General features: G+C 37.8%; 1 protein-coding gene across 1 annotated transcript in view; it reads left to right on the forward strand.

Annotated features, from left to right (window-relative positions):
* LOC149927231 (cytochrome P450 4C1-like) overlaps nt 1-12,909 on the forward strand; it is a 47,562-nt gene that overhangs the window by 19,786 nt on the left and 14,867 nt on the right. Inside the window, exons 2-3 of the mRNA XM_090159277.1 lie at nt 11,986-12,098; nt 12,161-12,246. Of these exons, the coding sequence (XP_090015403.1) occupies nt 11,986-12,098; nt 12,161-12,246 (199 nt within the window). The remainder of the gene's footprint in view (nt 1-11,985; nt 12,099-12,160; nt 12,247-12,909) is intronic.

Here is a 12,909-nt window from a genome sequence, read left to right on the forward strand (position 1 = left end):
AATGGCACATGAAGCAGATCCGAGAACTATAAAGAAGCATGAAATGGTGACCCGAGAAGCTCTGAGCACAGAAATGAAACATGAAATACTGCTCAGAGCAGATCCGAACATTAGAACGAAACTGAAAATACTGCTCTGAGCACGCAAATGAAACAAGCAATTCTGATCGGAGCTGCTCTGAGCACGCACATGGAACACAAAATGCTGATCGAAGCAGATCCGAGCACTAGAAAGAAACATGAAATGCTGATCGGAGCAGCTCTGGGCTTGAAAATGAAACATGAAATCTAGATCTGAGCGATCCCAAACAGAGCTCTTTAGAGCAGCAATGGAAAACGCTATAGACAACTCAGATTTTATGAAGTCTTTTATTAACACATTATGCATAGCTCGTCTTTTAAATCGAGGCATTACAAAATACACATTATCTCGAAATTTCACTTCTAACGTTTACTTCTTTATTCAAATAATTAAATTTCAAATCGTGTTAAGGAAAAGTGGTCATTTGGGGCAGCGAAAATCTGACCAATTCACAGGTACAAAAGAGTCGCGTATCCTTCTAAAAAGGAAGAAAATTACCACCCACGCAACGATAAACTTCCAATGTTTGCTATAATTTATAAAGTTGCGATATCAACACGGTTATTCAAATAAAATGTCACTTAACGTTTCTACTATGAGCCGTATAATTAAAGAACGAATTTAAAATTTAATTTTAATTTAAATTCTTTAAAAAAAACATGGTAATCATTTTTGATTGACCTTTACAGTTTAGTTATAATGAAGTAGCGGTAAACGCGAGAAGTTGGTTAACTGCTGGATTTTCGTCTTGCCATTTTAAAACATAAAGCCACCTGCTTAGCAAACGAATTCTTAGCAGCTAAAGAACTGTTTGCAAAACATCAAAATTGCTGTAACTAATTTCAACCAAAAAATAAGTGATAGAGGTCCGTAGCCACGGGGGGCATTCAAAAATAAATGTTGCCCCTCAAATGAAAGTTTTATTTGCCCCACCTGCCCCCTCAATTTGATCCATTCCCCTCAAAGAATATACATCTCTATTAGTTTTTTAAACTTCTATTCGTTGAAATTTTCCTTTTGGACCACTTGTCTTTTTCTAAGGTCTAGATCGTTATTTATAGGTAACTATTTCTTAATAAAATACAAGTTGTAGAACGGCCTGCTTCAGAAAGCAACGGTTTTTTTTGTTAAACACCAAAAACATTTCACGGCGCCACTTATGTTAATTTTAGAAATTAGATATCATAAAAAGGTGCCCCCTCACAAAAAGTTACTGCCCCCTGAGCGAAATTTTTCTGGCTACGGGCCTGTAGGTGATAAAAAAGATACGTATGATTTTGTAAACGTTTGGTACTTGAGCTAATTTCTACCCATAAATAAATTATAAAAAAGTTAGGTATGATTTTGTAAAAATTTGCTGCGTTAGTACACGAACGACAGCAAACTCTTACAAGTGTTCTAAGAGACAGCAAACTCTTACAAGTGTTCTAAGAGACAGCAAACTCTTACAAGTGTTCTAAGAGACAGCAAACTCTTACAAGTGTTCTAAGAGACAGCAAACTCTTACAAGTGTTCTAAGAGACAGCAAACTCTTACAAGTGTTCTAAGAGACAGCAAACTCTTACAAGTGTTCTAAGAGACAGCAAACTCTTACAAGTGTTCTAAGAGACAGCAAACTCTTACAAGTGTTCTAAGAGACAGCAAACTCTTACAAGTGTTCTAAGAGACAGCAAACTCTTACAAGTGTTCTAAGAGACAGCAAACTCTTACAAGTGTTCTAAGAGACAGCAAACTCTTACAAGTGTTCTAAGAGACAGCAAACTCTTACAAGTGTTCTAAGAGACAGCAAACTCTTACAAGTGTTCTAAGAGACAGCAAACTCTTACAAGTGTTCTAAGAGACAGCAAACTCTTACAAGTGTTCTAAGAGACAGCAAACTCTTACAAGTGTTCTAAGAGACAGCAAACTCTTACAAGTGTTCTAAGAGACAGCAAACTCTTACAAGTGTTCTAAGAGACAGCAAACTCTTACAAGTGTTCTAAGAGACAGCAAACTCTTACAAGTGTTCTAAGAGACAGCAAACTCTTACAAGTGTTCTAAGAGACAGCAAACTCTTACAAGTGTTCTAAGAGACAGCAAACTCTTACAAGTGTTCTAAGAGACAGCAAACTCTTACAAGTGTTCTAAGAGACAGCAAACTCTTACAAGTGTTCTAAGAGACAGCAAACTCTTACAAGTGTTCTAAGAGACAGCAAACTCTTACAAGTGTTCTAAGAGACAGCAAACTCTTACAAGTGTTCTAAGAGACAGCAAACTCTTACAAGTGTTCTAAGAGACAGCAAACTCTTACAAGTGTTCTAAGAGACAGCAAACTCTTACAAGTGTTCTAAGAGACAGCAAACTCTTACAAGTGTTCTAAGAGACAGCAAACTCTTACAAGTGTTCTAAGAGACAGCAAACTCTTACAAGTGTTCTAAGAGACAGCAAACTCTTACAAGTGTTCTAAGAGACAGCAAACTCTTACAAGTGTTCTAAGAGACAGCAAACTCTTACAAGTGTTCTAAGAGACAGCAAACTCTTACAAGTGTTCTAAGAGACAGCAAACTCTTACAAGTGTTCTAAGAGACAGCAAACTCTTACAAGTGTTCTAAGAGACAGCAAACTCTTACAAGTGTTCTAAGAGACAGCAAACTCTTACAAGTGTTCTAAGAGACAGCAAACTCTTACAAGTGTTCTAAGAGACAGCAAACTCTTACAAGTGTTCTAAGAGACAGCAAACTCTTACAAGTGTTCTAAGAGACAGCAAACTCTTACAAGTGTTCTAAGAGACAGCAAACTCTTACAAGTGTTCTAAGAGACAGCAAACTCTTACAAGTGTTCTAAGAGACAGCAAACTCTTACAAGTGTTCTAAGAGACAGCAAACTCTTACAAGTGTTCTAAGAGACAGCAAACTCTTACAAGTGTTCTAAGAGACAGCAAACTCTTACAAGTGTTCTAAGAGACAGCAAACTCTTACAAGTGTTCTAAGAGACAGCAAACTCTTACAAGTGTTCTAAGAGACAGCAAACTCTTACAAGTGTTCTAAGAGACAGCAAACTCTTACAAGTGTTCTAAGAGACAGCAAACTCTTACAAGTGTTCTAAGAGACAGCAAACTCTTACAAGTGTTCTAAGAGACAGCAAACTCTTACAAGTGTTCTAAGAGACAGCAAACTCTTACAAGTGTTCTAAGAGACAGCAAACTCTTACAAGTGTTCTAAGAGACAGCAAACTCTTACAAGTGTTCTAAGAGACAGCAAACTCTTACAAGTGTTCTAAGAGACAGCAAACTCTTACAAGTGTTCTAAGAGACAGCAAACTCTTACAAGTGTTCTAAGAGACAGCAAACTCTTACAAGTGTTCTAAGAGACAGCAAACTCTTACAAGTGTTCTAAGAGACAGCAAACTCTTACAAGTGTTCTAAGAGACAGCAAACTCTTACAAGTGTTCTAAGAGACAGCAAACTCTTACAAGTGTTCTAAGAGACAGCAAACTCTTACAAGTGTTCTAAGAGACAGCAAACTCTTACAAGTGTTCTAAGAGACAGCAAACTCTTACAAGTGTTCTAAGAGACAGCAAACTCTTACAAGTGTTCTAAGAGACAGCAAACTCTTACAAGTGTTCTAAGAGACAGCAAACTCTTACAAGTGTTCTAAGAGACAGCAAACTCTTACAAGTGTTCTAAGAGACAGCAAACTCTTACAAGTGTTCTAAGAGACAGCAAACTCTTACAAGTGTTCTAAGAGACAGCAAACTCTTACAAGTGTTCTAAGAGACAGCAAACTCTTACAAGTGTTCTAAGAGACAGCAAACTCTTACAAGTGTTCTAAGAGACAGCAAACTCTTACAAGTGTTCTAAGAGACAGCAAACTCTTACAAGTGTTCTAAGAGACAGCAAACTCTTACAAGTGTTCTAAGAGACAGCAAACTCTTACAAGTGTTCTAAGAGACAGCAAACTCTTACAAGTGTTCTAAGAGACAGCAAACTCTTACAAGTGTTCTAAGAGACAGCAAACTCTTACAAGTGTTCTAAGAGACAGCAAACTCTTACAAGTGTTCTAAGAGACAGCAAACTCTTACAAGTGTTCTAAGAGACAGCAAACTCTTACAAGTGTTCTAAGAGACAGCAAACTCTTACAAGTGTTCTAAGAGACAGCAAACTCTTACAAGTGTTCTAAGAGACAGCAAACTCTTACAAGTGTTCTAAGAGACAGCAAACTCTTACAAGTGTTCTAAGAGACAGCAAACTCTTACAAGTGTTCTAAGAGACAGCAAACTCTTACAAGTGTTCTAAGAGACAGCAAACTCTTACAAGTGTTCTAAGAGACAGCAAACTCTTACAAGTGTTCTAAGAGACAGCAAACTCTTACAAGTGTTCTAAGAGACAGCAAACTCTTACAAGTGTTCTAAGAGACAGCAAACTCTTACAAGTGTTCTAAGAGACAGCAAACTCTTACAAGTGTTCTAAGAGACAGCAAACTCTTACAAGTGTTCTAAGAGACAGCAAACTCTTACAAGTGTTCTAAGAGACAGCAAACTCTTACAAGTGTTCTAAGAGACAGCAAACTCTTACAAGTGTTCTAAGAGACAGCAAACTCTTACAAGTGTTCTAAGAGACAGCAAACTCTTACAAGTGTTCTAAGAGACAGCAAACTCTTACAAGTGTTCTAAGAGACAGCAAACTCTTACAAGTGTTCTAAGAGACAGCAAACTCTTACAAGTGTTCTAAGAGACAGCAAACTCTTACAAGTGTTCTAAGAGACAGCAAACTCTTACAAGTGTTCTAAGAGACAGCAAACTCTTACAAGTGTTCTAAGAGACAGCAAACTCTTACAAGTGTTCTAAGAGACAGCAAACTCTTACAAGTGTTCTAAGAGACAGCAAACTCTTACAAGTGTTCTAAGAGACAGCAAACTCTTACAAGTGTTCTAAGAGACAGCAAACTCTTACAAGTGTTCTAAGAGACAGCAAACTCTTACAAGTGTTCTAAGAGACAGCAAACTCTTACAAGTGTTCTAAGAGACAGCAAACTCTTACAAGTGTTCTAAGAGACAGCAAACTCTTACAAGTGTTCTAAGAGACAGCAAACTCTTACAAGTGTTCTAAGAGACAGCAAACTCTTACAAGTGTTCTAAGAGACAGCAAACTCTTACAAGTGTTCTAAGAGACAGCAAACTCTTACAAGTGTTCTAAGAGACAGCAAACTCTTACAAGTGTTCTAAGAGACAGAAATCTCAAATTTAGTGCTTCGTTGAAAATAAAACTGTCAGATAAACGTTCATATTCTATGACTGGGCTTTTTCCTATACCGATCTAACTGCTTCTAAATTGAAATCGGATGTTTTGAAGCCGGTGACGTTGCTTTTTGTGGCTTTATCACTTCAAATTAGTGAGACTAAAGCCCCGTTTTTAATGACGATATTTTTCAGGCTTTTCGCTTTTGCTTTTTTGACGCGCTTTTATTTCAAAAGAAGCCTATATCAAAACCATTTGTGTATCTGCCAATAGAGAAGCTTCTCCCGGTTGGTTTTGACACAAAAGCGTGATTTTTGATCGGAAAAATCGTGATTGAAAACGGGGCTTTTGGCTTTTACGAATGAAAATCATGTAATCCTCTCGACGAACTAAAAACAAATCGAATATATGTGGAATGGGAAAAACATTTTCCTTGAAACTAATAAAAAAAATTATTATCTGGTGTAACTCCGTACAGTCGAGTAACCGGAGTGTTAAGTAAAATTAACTTTAATCAATAAAGTTCTGAAGCCTAACGAGAAGTAAAATTAACTTTATTCAATAAAGTTCTGGAGCCTAACGAAAAGTAAAATTAACTTTAATCAATAAAGTTCTGAAGCCTAACGAAAAGTAAATTTATCTTTAATCAATAAAGTTCTGAAGCCTAACGAAAAGTAAAATTAACTTTAATCAATAAAGTTCTGAAGCCTAACGAAAAATAAAATTAACTTTAATCAATAAAGTTCTGAAGCCTAACGAAAAATAAAATTAACTTTAATCAATAAAGTTCTGAAGCCTAACGAAAAGTAAATTTATCTTTAATCAATAAAGTTCTGAAGCCTAACGAAAAGTAAAATTAACTTTAATCAATAAAGTTCTGAAGCCTAACGAAAAGTAAAATTAACTTTATTCAATAAAGTTCTGGAGCCTAACGAAAAGTAAAATTAACTTTAATCAATAAAGTTCTGAAGCCTAACGAAAAGTAAAATTAACTTTATTCAATAAAGTTCTGGAGCCTAACGAAAAGTAAAATTAACTTTAATCAATAAAGTTCTGAAGCCTAACGAAAAGTAAAATTAACTTTAATCAATAAAGTTCTGGAGCCTAACGAAAAATAAAATTAACTTTATTCAATAAAGTTCTGAAGCCTAACGAAAAGTAAATTTATCTTTAATCAATAAAGTTCTGAAGCCTAACGAAAAGTAAAATTAACTTTAATCAATAAAGTTCTGAAGCCTAACGAAAAGTAAAATTAACTTGAATCAATAAAGTTCTGAAGCCTAACGAAAAGTAAAATTAACTTTATTCAATAAAGTTCTGAAGCCTAACGAAAAGTAAAACAAATTTTCGCGAGACTGTACTCTAAACTTAGTCACTTTATCTGAGAACCATGAAATATGGTTACCAAGTTCTGGTACCAGATTGACTCTCAGTAGTTATCCTTGAAAATCACCACAATTTGAAGAGGTCAATGATTATTGGACATTCATACAGACGCATTCAATAAATATATTTACAGATTTCTTACGAGGAAAGTATAACCGAATTTCATACAAGGGGAGCATTCAGAAATAAACTATGACCCAATACGTTAATAAATCAAATTTGCCGCTTCTCAACCGCCGCGAGAATTACTTTGATTGAGTGCGAGTCAAAATAAAATTTTCGTCTGTTAAATTCGTACAAAGTCAATCTACCTGAGTACCTGTATACAGGAATTCCCAATTTTGTGATGGACGTTACAAGGTCAATTTGAAAAAAAAAGTACTAGGATTCGAAATAAAGAATCACGTTAAATTCCCAAACCTCAAATCAGGAAAAAGTTTTCTTTATATTAACTTTTCCAACTGGCGGATCTAAAGGAAAATCATTAAATAAAATATCAAAACAAATTTAATATTTCTTCAAAAAGATATATTCAAATCTCGTTTTAATAACGCCCGTTTTAAAATGACTAGATAAATGATTATTTTTGTTCCCATTAATTATTTCCCATAGTTGTTATTTAAGCCAATCCACTTAGTTGACGAGCCCACGAGGCTAATCGCTGTCAGTTGCTGAAACATTTGTTGCCAATGGGGACAATTAAAAAGAATATTTTACCGCCAAAAATCATTAACCATTGTCAATCGAAATAAAAAAGGAATAGTATTACTTTTTCTAAAAGAGGTTTAAGCGCGTAGTGGCCCGGTCTAAAAATTTCCCCTGTAGCACATGAAGTCGTTTTAGGTTCGAAGTACGGTCGAAAAGTCACTTTATAGTCGACGACCAAATGCCGACCTAAACCGTAAATCCTTTTTTATGACTATATATGGTCGGTATGCCGACCATTATCCGACTTAAAATAGACCTTACATTTAATTATTGGATTCGACATTAACATTATGAAACCGACCATATGTATTTAGGAAAAGGGGATATTTTAATTATTTTCTGACTATTTGATGATTTTCTGAGATAATTTTTATTCGCTTTTATTTTTTCTTCAAACTTATTTGTATTTGAAAAACGCGGCATCTAATAATTAGATCAGTTTTGGTCAGAAATAAGCATTAATATAAAGTCGGCACGACGTCGTTTCGGAGTTGGTTCTTAGGTCTATTAAAAGGCGGTAAAACGTCGACGTTTTGTAGTCGGCGCCGACCCTTTTGCCCCTAGGACATTTCGACCCTCAATCCAAAGGTCGGCCGACTTTAGAGTTTAGTACCATTTTCCGACGTCGGCCCGACTCTAATTTGCTACAGGGGTTTGAGTTTGTATGTCCTGGCCACTTTTTCTCTAACTTGTTAAAAATTGCTGAAGATGGCGTCACGTGTGAATTGGAACGGGAACGCTCCCCAATTTTGTGTACCGCCATCCAGTGGCGTAAATAGCGCCCCCGCAGACCCCGCGGCGCGGGAGGGGGGCGAGAACTAGGGGGGCCCCAAACGTTTATGATTAAAATCGGGCCCCGGAGTTCCTAGTTACGCCACTGCCGCCATCTTCAGCATAGTCGGAGTAAAAACCTTACTCGTAGCATCTAATGGCTAATGGTAAATACTGCCTTCATTTCGTCCTTTTGAACCAAATAAAATGTATCGATTAACCGCCCTGATTTTAGTTAAATGAAATAACTGTAATTGAATTTGTAATTTCCGTACTGCATTCCGGTATACATATTTTGCATCCCTACTAGACCCCGACGCCGCCGATGGGAAATAATCGGGTCGCCGCCGCCGGTCAAAATTTCGTGGCGTCCGGGTCTAAATTCCTTACGTCATCAATGACGCGGTTCCCAGTATAGATATATGCACCAAGAATAAATGTGTAATTTGAAGAAGAATGAACCCTACAATGCCTGAATGCCGCCATTTTGCTGGTGTAGATTTCTTAGTGAGGGTTAACAGTTTCAATCGTTTGTTTGCGGATTTTAATTTAATTTTTAAATGATTAAGAATTTAGTAAAATTAGTTGACTGCCTTGTTAAAAATTGTTCGAGTAGTTCAATTACAAAGGGAGACCGAAAATTGTCATTTTATTCGATAGCGAAGGGTTCACCATAAAGGCCCAATTTGATAAACTTTACCAACTTCTTTTCGTAGATTCTCATGTCGTCATTTGCTATTTCATTTAAATAAGCCAGGTTTAAAATATATGATCTGGTTTGGTTTATGGCCCGTAACGATTTGAATTTAAAAATTTGAAAGCATAAATCTAATTTTCGTACATTTTGTCGCTTCGATGAGTTCAGAAGCAAAATGGCTACCTATTGAGTATCTAGGCGCGAAATAGTTTTAATTTTTGATCTCACCTCCCAGTTTCCATCGAGACCATAAGCCCCTCCCTACGGTGCAAACTATGTATAGTAGTATGATCAGATTTCCCCCAAGGTAGGACCAAAACAAGGTAGCATAGTTCTAAGAACACCATCAGATTTGTAGCATTTTACTTCATAAAGTAGGATAGTCATTTAGAAATCGCTTAAGTTATTTTCATTTTCCAAATCCGTAAAGTTTGCTTCTAAATCTAAATTTTTATTTATTAATATTTTACTGTTCAAATCTATCAATCTTAGTTTTTTTTATAGAAACAAGTGTGCCAAATTTTATTTCAATCCGCTGATCCATTCTGGCATGACTAGGTGCATCCATATGGAATTACCTCACCCTCATAATTTTAATAAGACAATAATGGCAAAACCATGAATTTCATCGATCCATGATAGAAATTGTTCACTTTAAAGCTGGCTTTGGAAACTTTGCCCAAAACCACGTGGTTTATACCTAGGAGCAACAAACACAGCACCCCACACGAGGAGAACGCAACCCGTCAAAAGTCGAGCATTTTCTTGCGTACGCTTTAGCGCTAGCTGCCGTTGGAAGGGGAAAATTTGGAAATTGTCTTCCCCCCGCCCGTAAAACGTGCAGCGTAAAGGCTCGTCCAATGAAATTTGTACACAACACGGCGTTAGCTTGTTTAAGGGCTACCTGCGTTCTCCTGTGTTTGTTGCTCCTACTTTATACGAAATCAAAACTAGGTTGTAGAAAATGAAAATACGAATAAAAATATGGATTGTTTCATCTGTCTAAATCATTTTTCAACGTTGTTTTTGAGTTGAATATAATATCGAACGTTTCATTATGTAGAAAAATATCATAAAATGTACAACCCTGGCTGTCGGGAAACGGTGATACGATATTTCAAATCATCTGTCATTAAATTCGTGTTACGGAGGAGTGTTTGCTTTCACCAGAAGTATATATAATATATATCATAGATATAACTATCCACCTCCCTATACTGCTAATGTTATTTGCTTGACTCTACTTGATTTTTCTAAATATTTCTATTTAGAAAATATTGAAAATGTTCTTTCTAAAACAAATATCAATGGTAATATGGATAAATTTCGTGCCCATTGAAATTTTTAAAGCTTAGTTCAATATTTTTATCGTATGTAAATATTATAATTCTACTTATTACTTGATTAAATATTAAAAAAATATTACTTCTGGCGTTTTTCAAGATATTGAAAATATTTGGTAACTGAAATGTTTATAAAAAAAATTGCAATTATCAGTAGCGGATTGTGGCCAAAAATATTGGTTGCCAGAAGTATAAGGCTATTATTTAGTTTGAATATATACGATTGACCACTTCAGTAGACGCCCATAGGGCCCACTTGCCATCGCACAAGGACCCCTATGTACAGTCCGCCACTGACCATAGGGCCCACTTGCCATCGCACAAGGACCCCTATGTACAGTCCGCCAGGGACCATAGGGCCCACTTGCCATCGCACAAGGACCCCTATGTACAGTCCGCCAGGGACCATAGGGCCCACTTGCCATCGCACAAGGCCCCCCTATGTACAGTCCGCCACTGACCATAGGGCTCACTTGCCATCGCACAAGGCCCCCTATGTACAGTCCGCCACTGACCATAGGGCCCACTTGCCATCGCACAAGGCCCCCCTATGTACAGTCCGCCTCTGACCATAGGGCTCACTTGCCATCGCACAAGGCCCCCTATGTACAGTCCGCCACTGACCATAGGGCCCACTTGCCATCGCACAAGGCCCCCCTATGTACAGTCCGCCAGGGACCATAGGGCTCACTTGCCATCGCACAAGGCCCCCCTATGTACAGTCCGCCACTGACCATAGGGCTCACTTGCCATCGCACAAGGCCCCCTATGTACAGTCCGCCACTGACCATAGGGCCCACTTGCCATCGCACAAGGCCCCCCTATGTACAGTCCGCCACTGACCATAGGGCCCACTTGTCATCGCACAAGGCCCCCCTATGTACAGTCCGCCAGGGACCATAGGGCCCACTTGCCATCGCACAAGGCCCCCCTATGTACAGTCCGCCACTGACCATAGGGCTCACTTGCCATCGCACAAGGCCCCCTATGTACAGTCCGCCACTGACCATAGGGCCCACTTGCCATCGCACAAGGCCCCCCTATGTACAGTCCGCCACTGACCATAGGGCCCACTTGCCATCGCACAAGGCCCCCCTATGTACAGTCCGCCAGGGACCATAGGGCCCACTTGCCATCGCACAAGGCCCCCCTATGTACAGTCCGCCAGGGACCATAGGGCCCACTTGCCATCGCACAAGGCCCCCCTATGTACAGTCCGCCACTGACCATAGGGCCCACTTGCCATCGCACAAGGTCCCCCTATGTACAGTCCGCCACTGACCATAGGGCCCACTTGCCATCGCACAAGGTCCCCCTATGTACAGTCCGCCACTGACCATAGGGCCCACTTGCCATCGCACAAGGTCCCCCTATGTACAGTCCGCCACTGACCATAGGGCTCACTTGCCATCGCACAAGGCCCCCCTATGTACAGTCCGCCACTGACCTTGATCCCCAATACAGAATACATTAAACTTTATTTATTTTATTAAATATTTTGTTTCATACGAAGTTACCTTTTATCGAAAGTATGATAGGTTGCGATAAATTTTCTCCGAAATTTTTATCGTTTTGAAATTTCACTATAATACGCCTGTAATTTTATTATTTTGTGTCATTTTTAATGTTATTTTTAAAATAATGGAATTTTTACATCAAAGAATCAATATGTGTATCAGGATTATAAAATATTTTAATTACGAAGATAAATAATATATTGTTTTGTTGTCGCAGAAATTAAATAACAGTCTACACAACGAAACTAAATCTTAATATATATTTCAGCTTTTTTCCAAACACTCTGCGCCTACACGAAATTATACGGTGAGTCTGGAGTCTGGAGATATTGGGCGTTCTTTCGACCTATTGTTATCGTCTGCAAGCCAGAAACGGTCGAGGTAGGCTCTATTTCAAGCAAATCTAATTAATGGCTTCCAGAGTTAAAGGAAAATATTTTCAGGAAATACTTAGCAGTAATATCATTATTGACAAGTCGGCCGAATACAATTTTATGAGGCCATGGTTGAAAACGGGTCTGGTGGTCAGGTAAACGTGCTCAAACATTTAATTGTGATATTTTTAATCCACACCAGGAATTAATCGAGATAGGAGTATTCTACTTTGAACCGCGTCTAAGAGATAATAATGACGTCTTCGATAACGTTTAAAAATATATAAATCAAAAAGGGTTAAAAATTTGTGTTTTTAAGCGGTTTCTGTCACCTGGGTTTCTGGGTAAATTTGGAAGATCACTATTTGACAATTACGTTCTGATTTCGTTTATTATTCATTGAATTTTCATTTGAGTTTGGATAATATCTCAGAAAAACTTTAATTTTGTGATAAAAATATGTAATTTTTCATATAAATATAGAATAACAATTTTAGCTTGTATACCCAGCAGTCCACTATCTTGAATCCAAGATGGCGGATTTCGAAACTTCCGTGTAAATTATATTTTCTTATTTACAACCGCTGAGTCAATTGCGAGTGGCTTTAACAAACCGCAAGATAAAATCCTTAACTCAATCATCCGCCATATTGAATCCAAGATGGCGGCCATATCATTAAGTAATAAGTGAATTTTATTTAATTTCGCCCTTGCACGATAGGATAAAGGGTAAATATTTAAATGACAGCTTTTATAACAGATGGCGCTTCGGACGCAAAAAAATTACGTGACGTAGAGCGTCTACATGGGTACTCCTA

Source organism: Leiobunum rupestre, chromosome 9 (genome assembly GCF_980474605.1).
Source record: "Leiobunum rupestre chromosome 9, qqLeiRupe1.1.hap1, whole genome shotgun sequence".
NCBI lineage: Eukaryota > Metazoa > Arthropoda > Arachnida > Opiliones > Sclerosomatidae > Leiobunum > Leiobunum rupestre.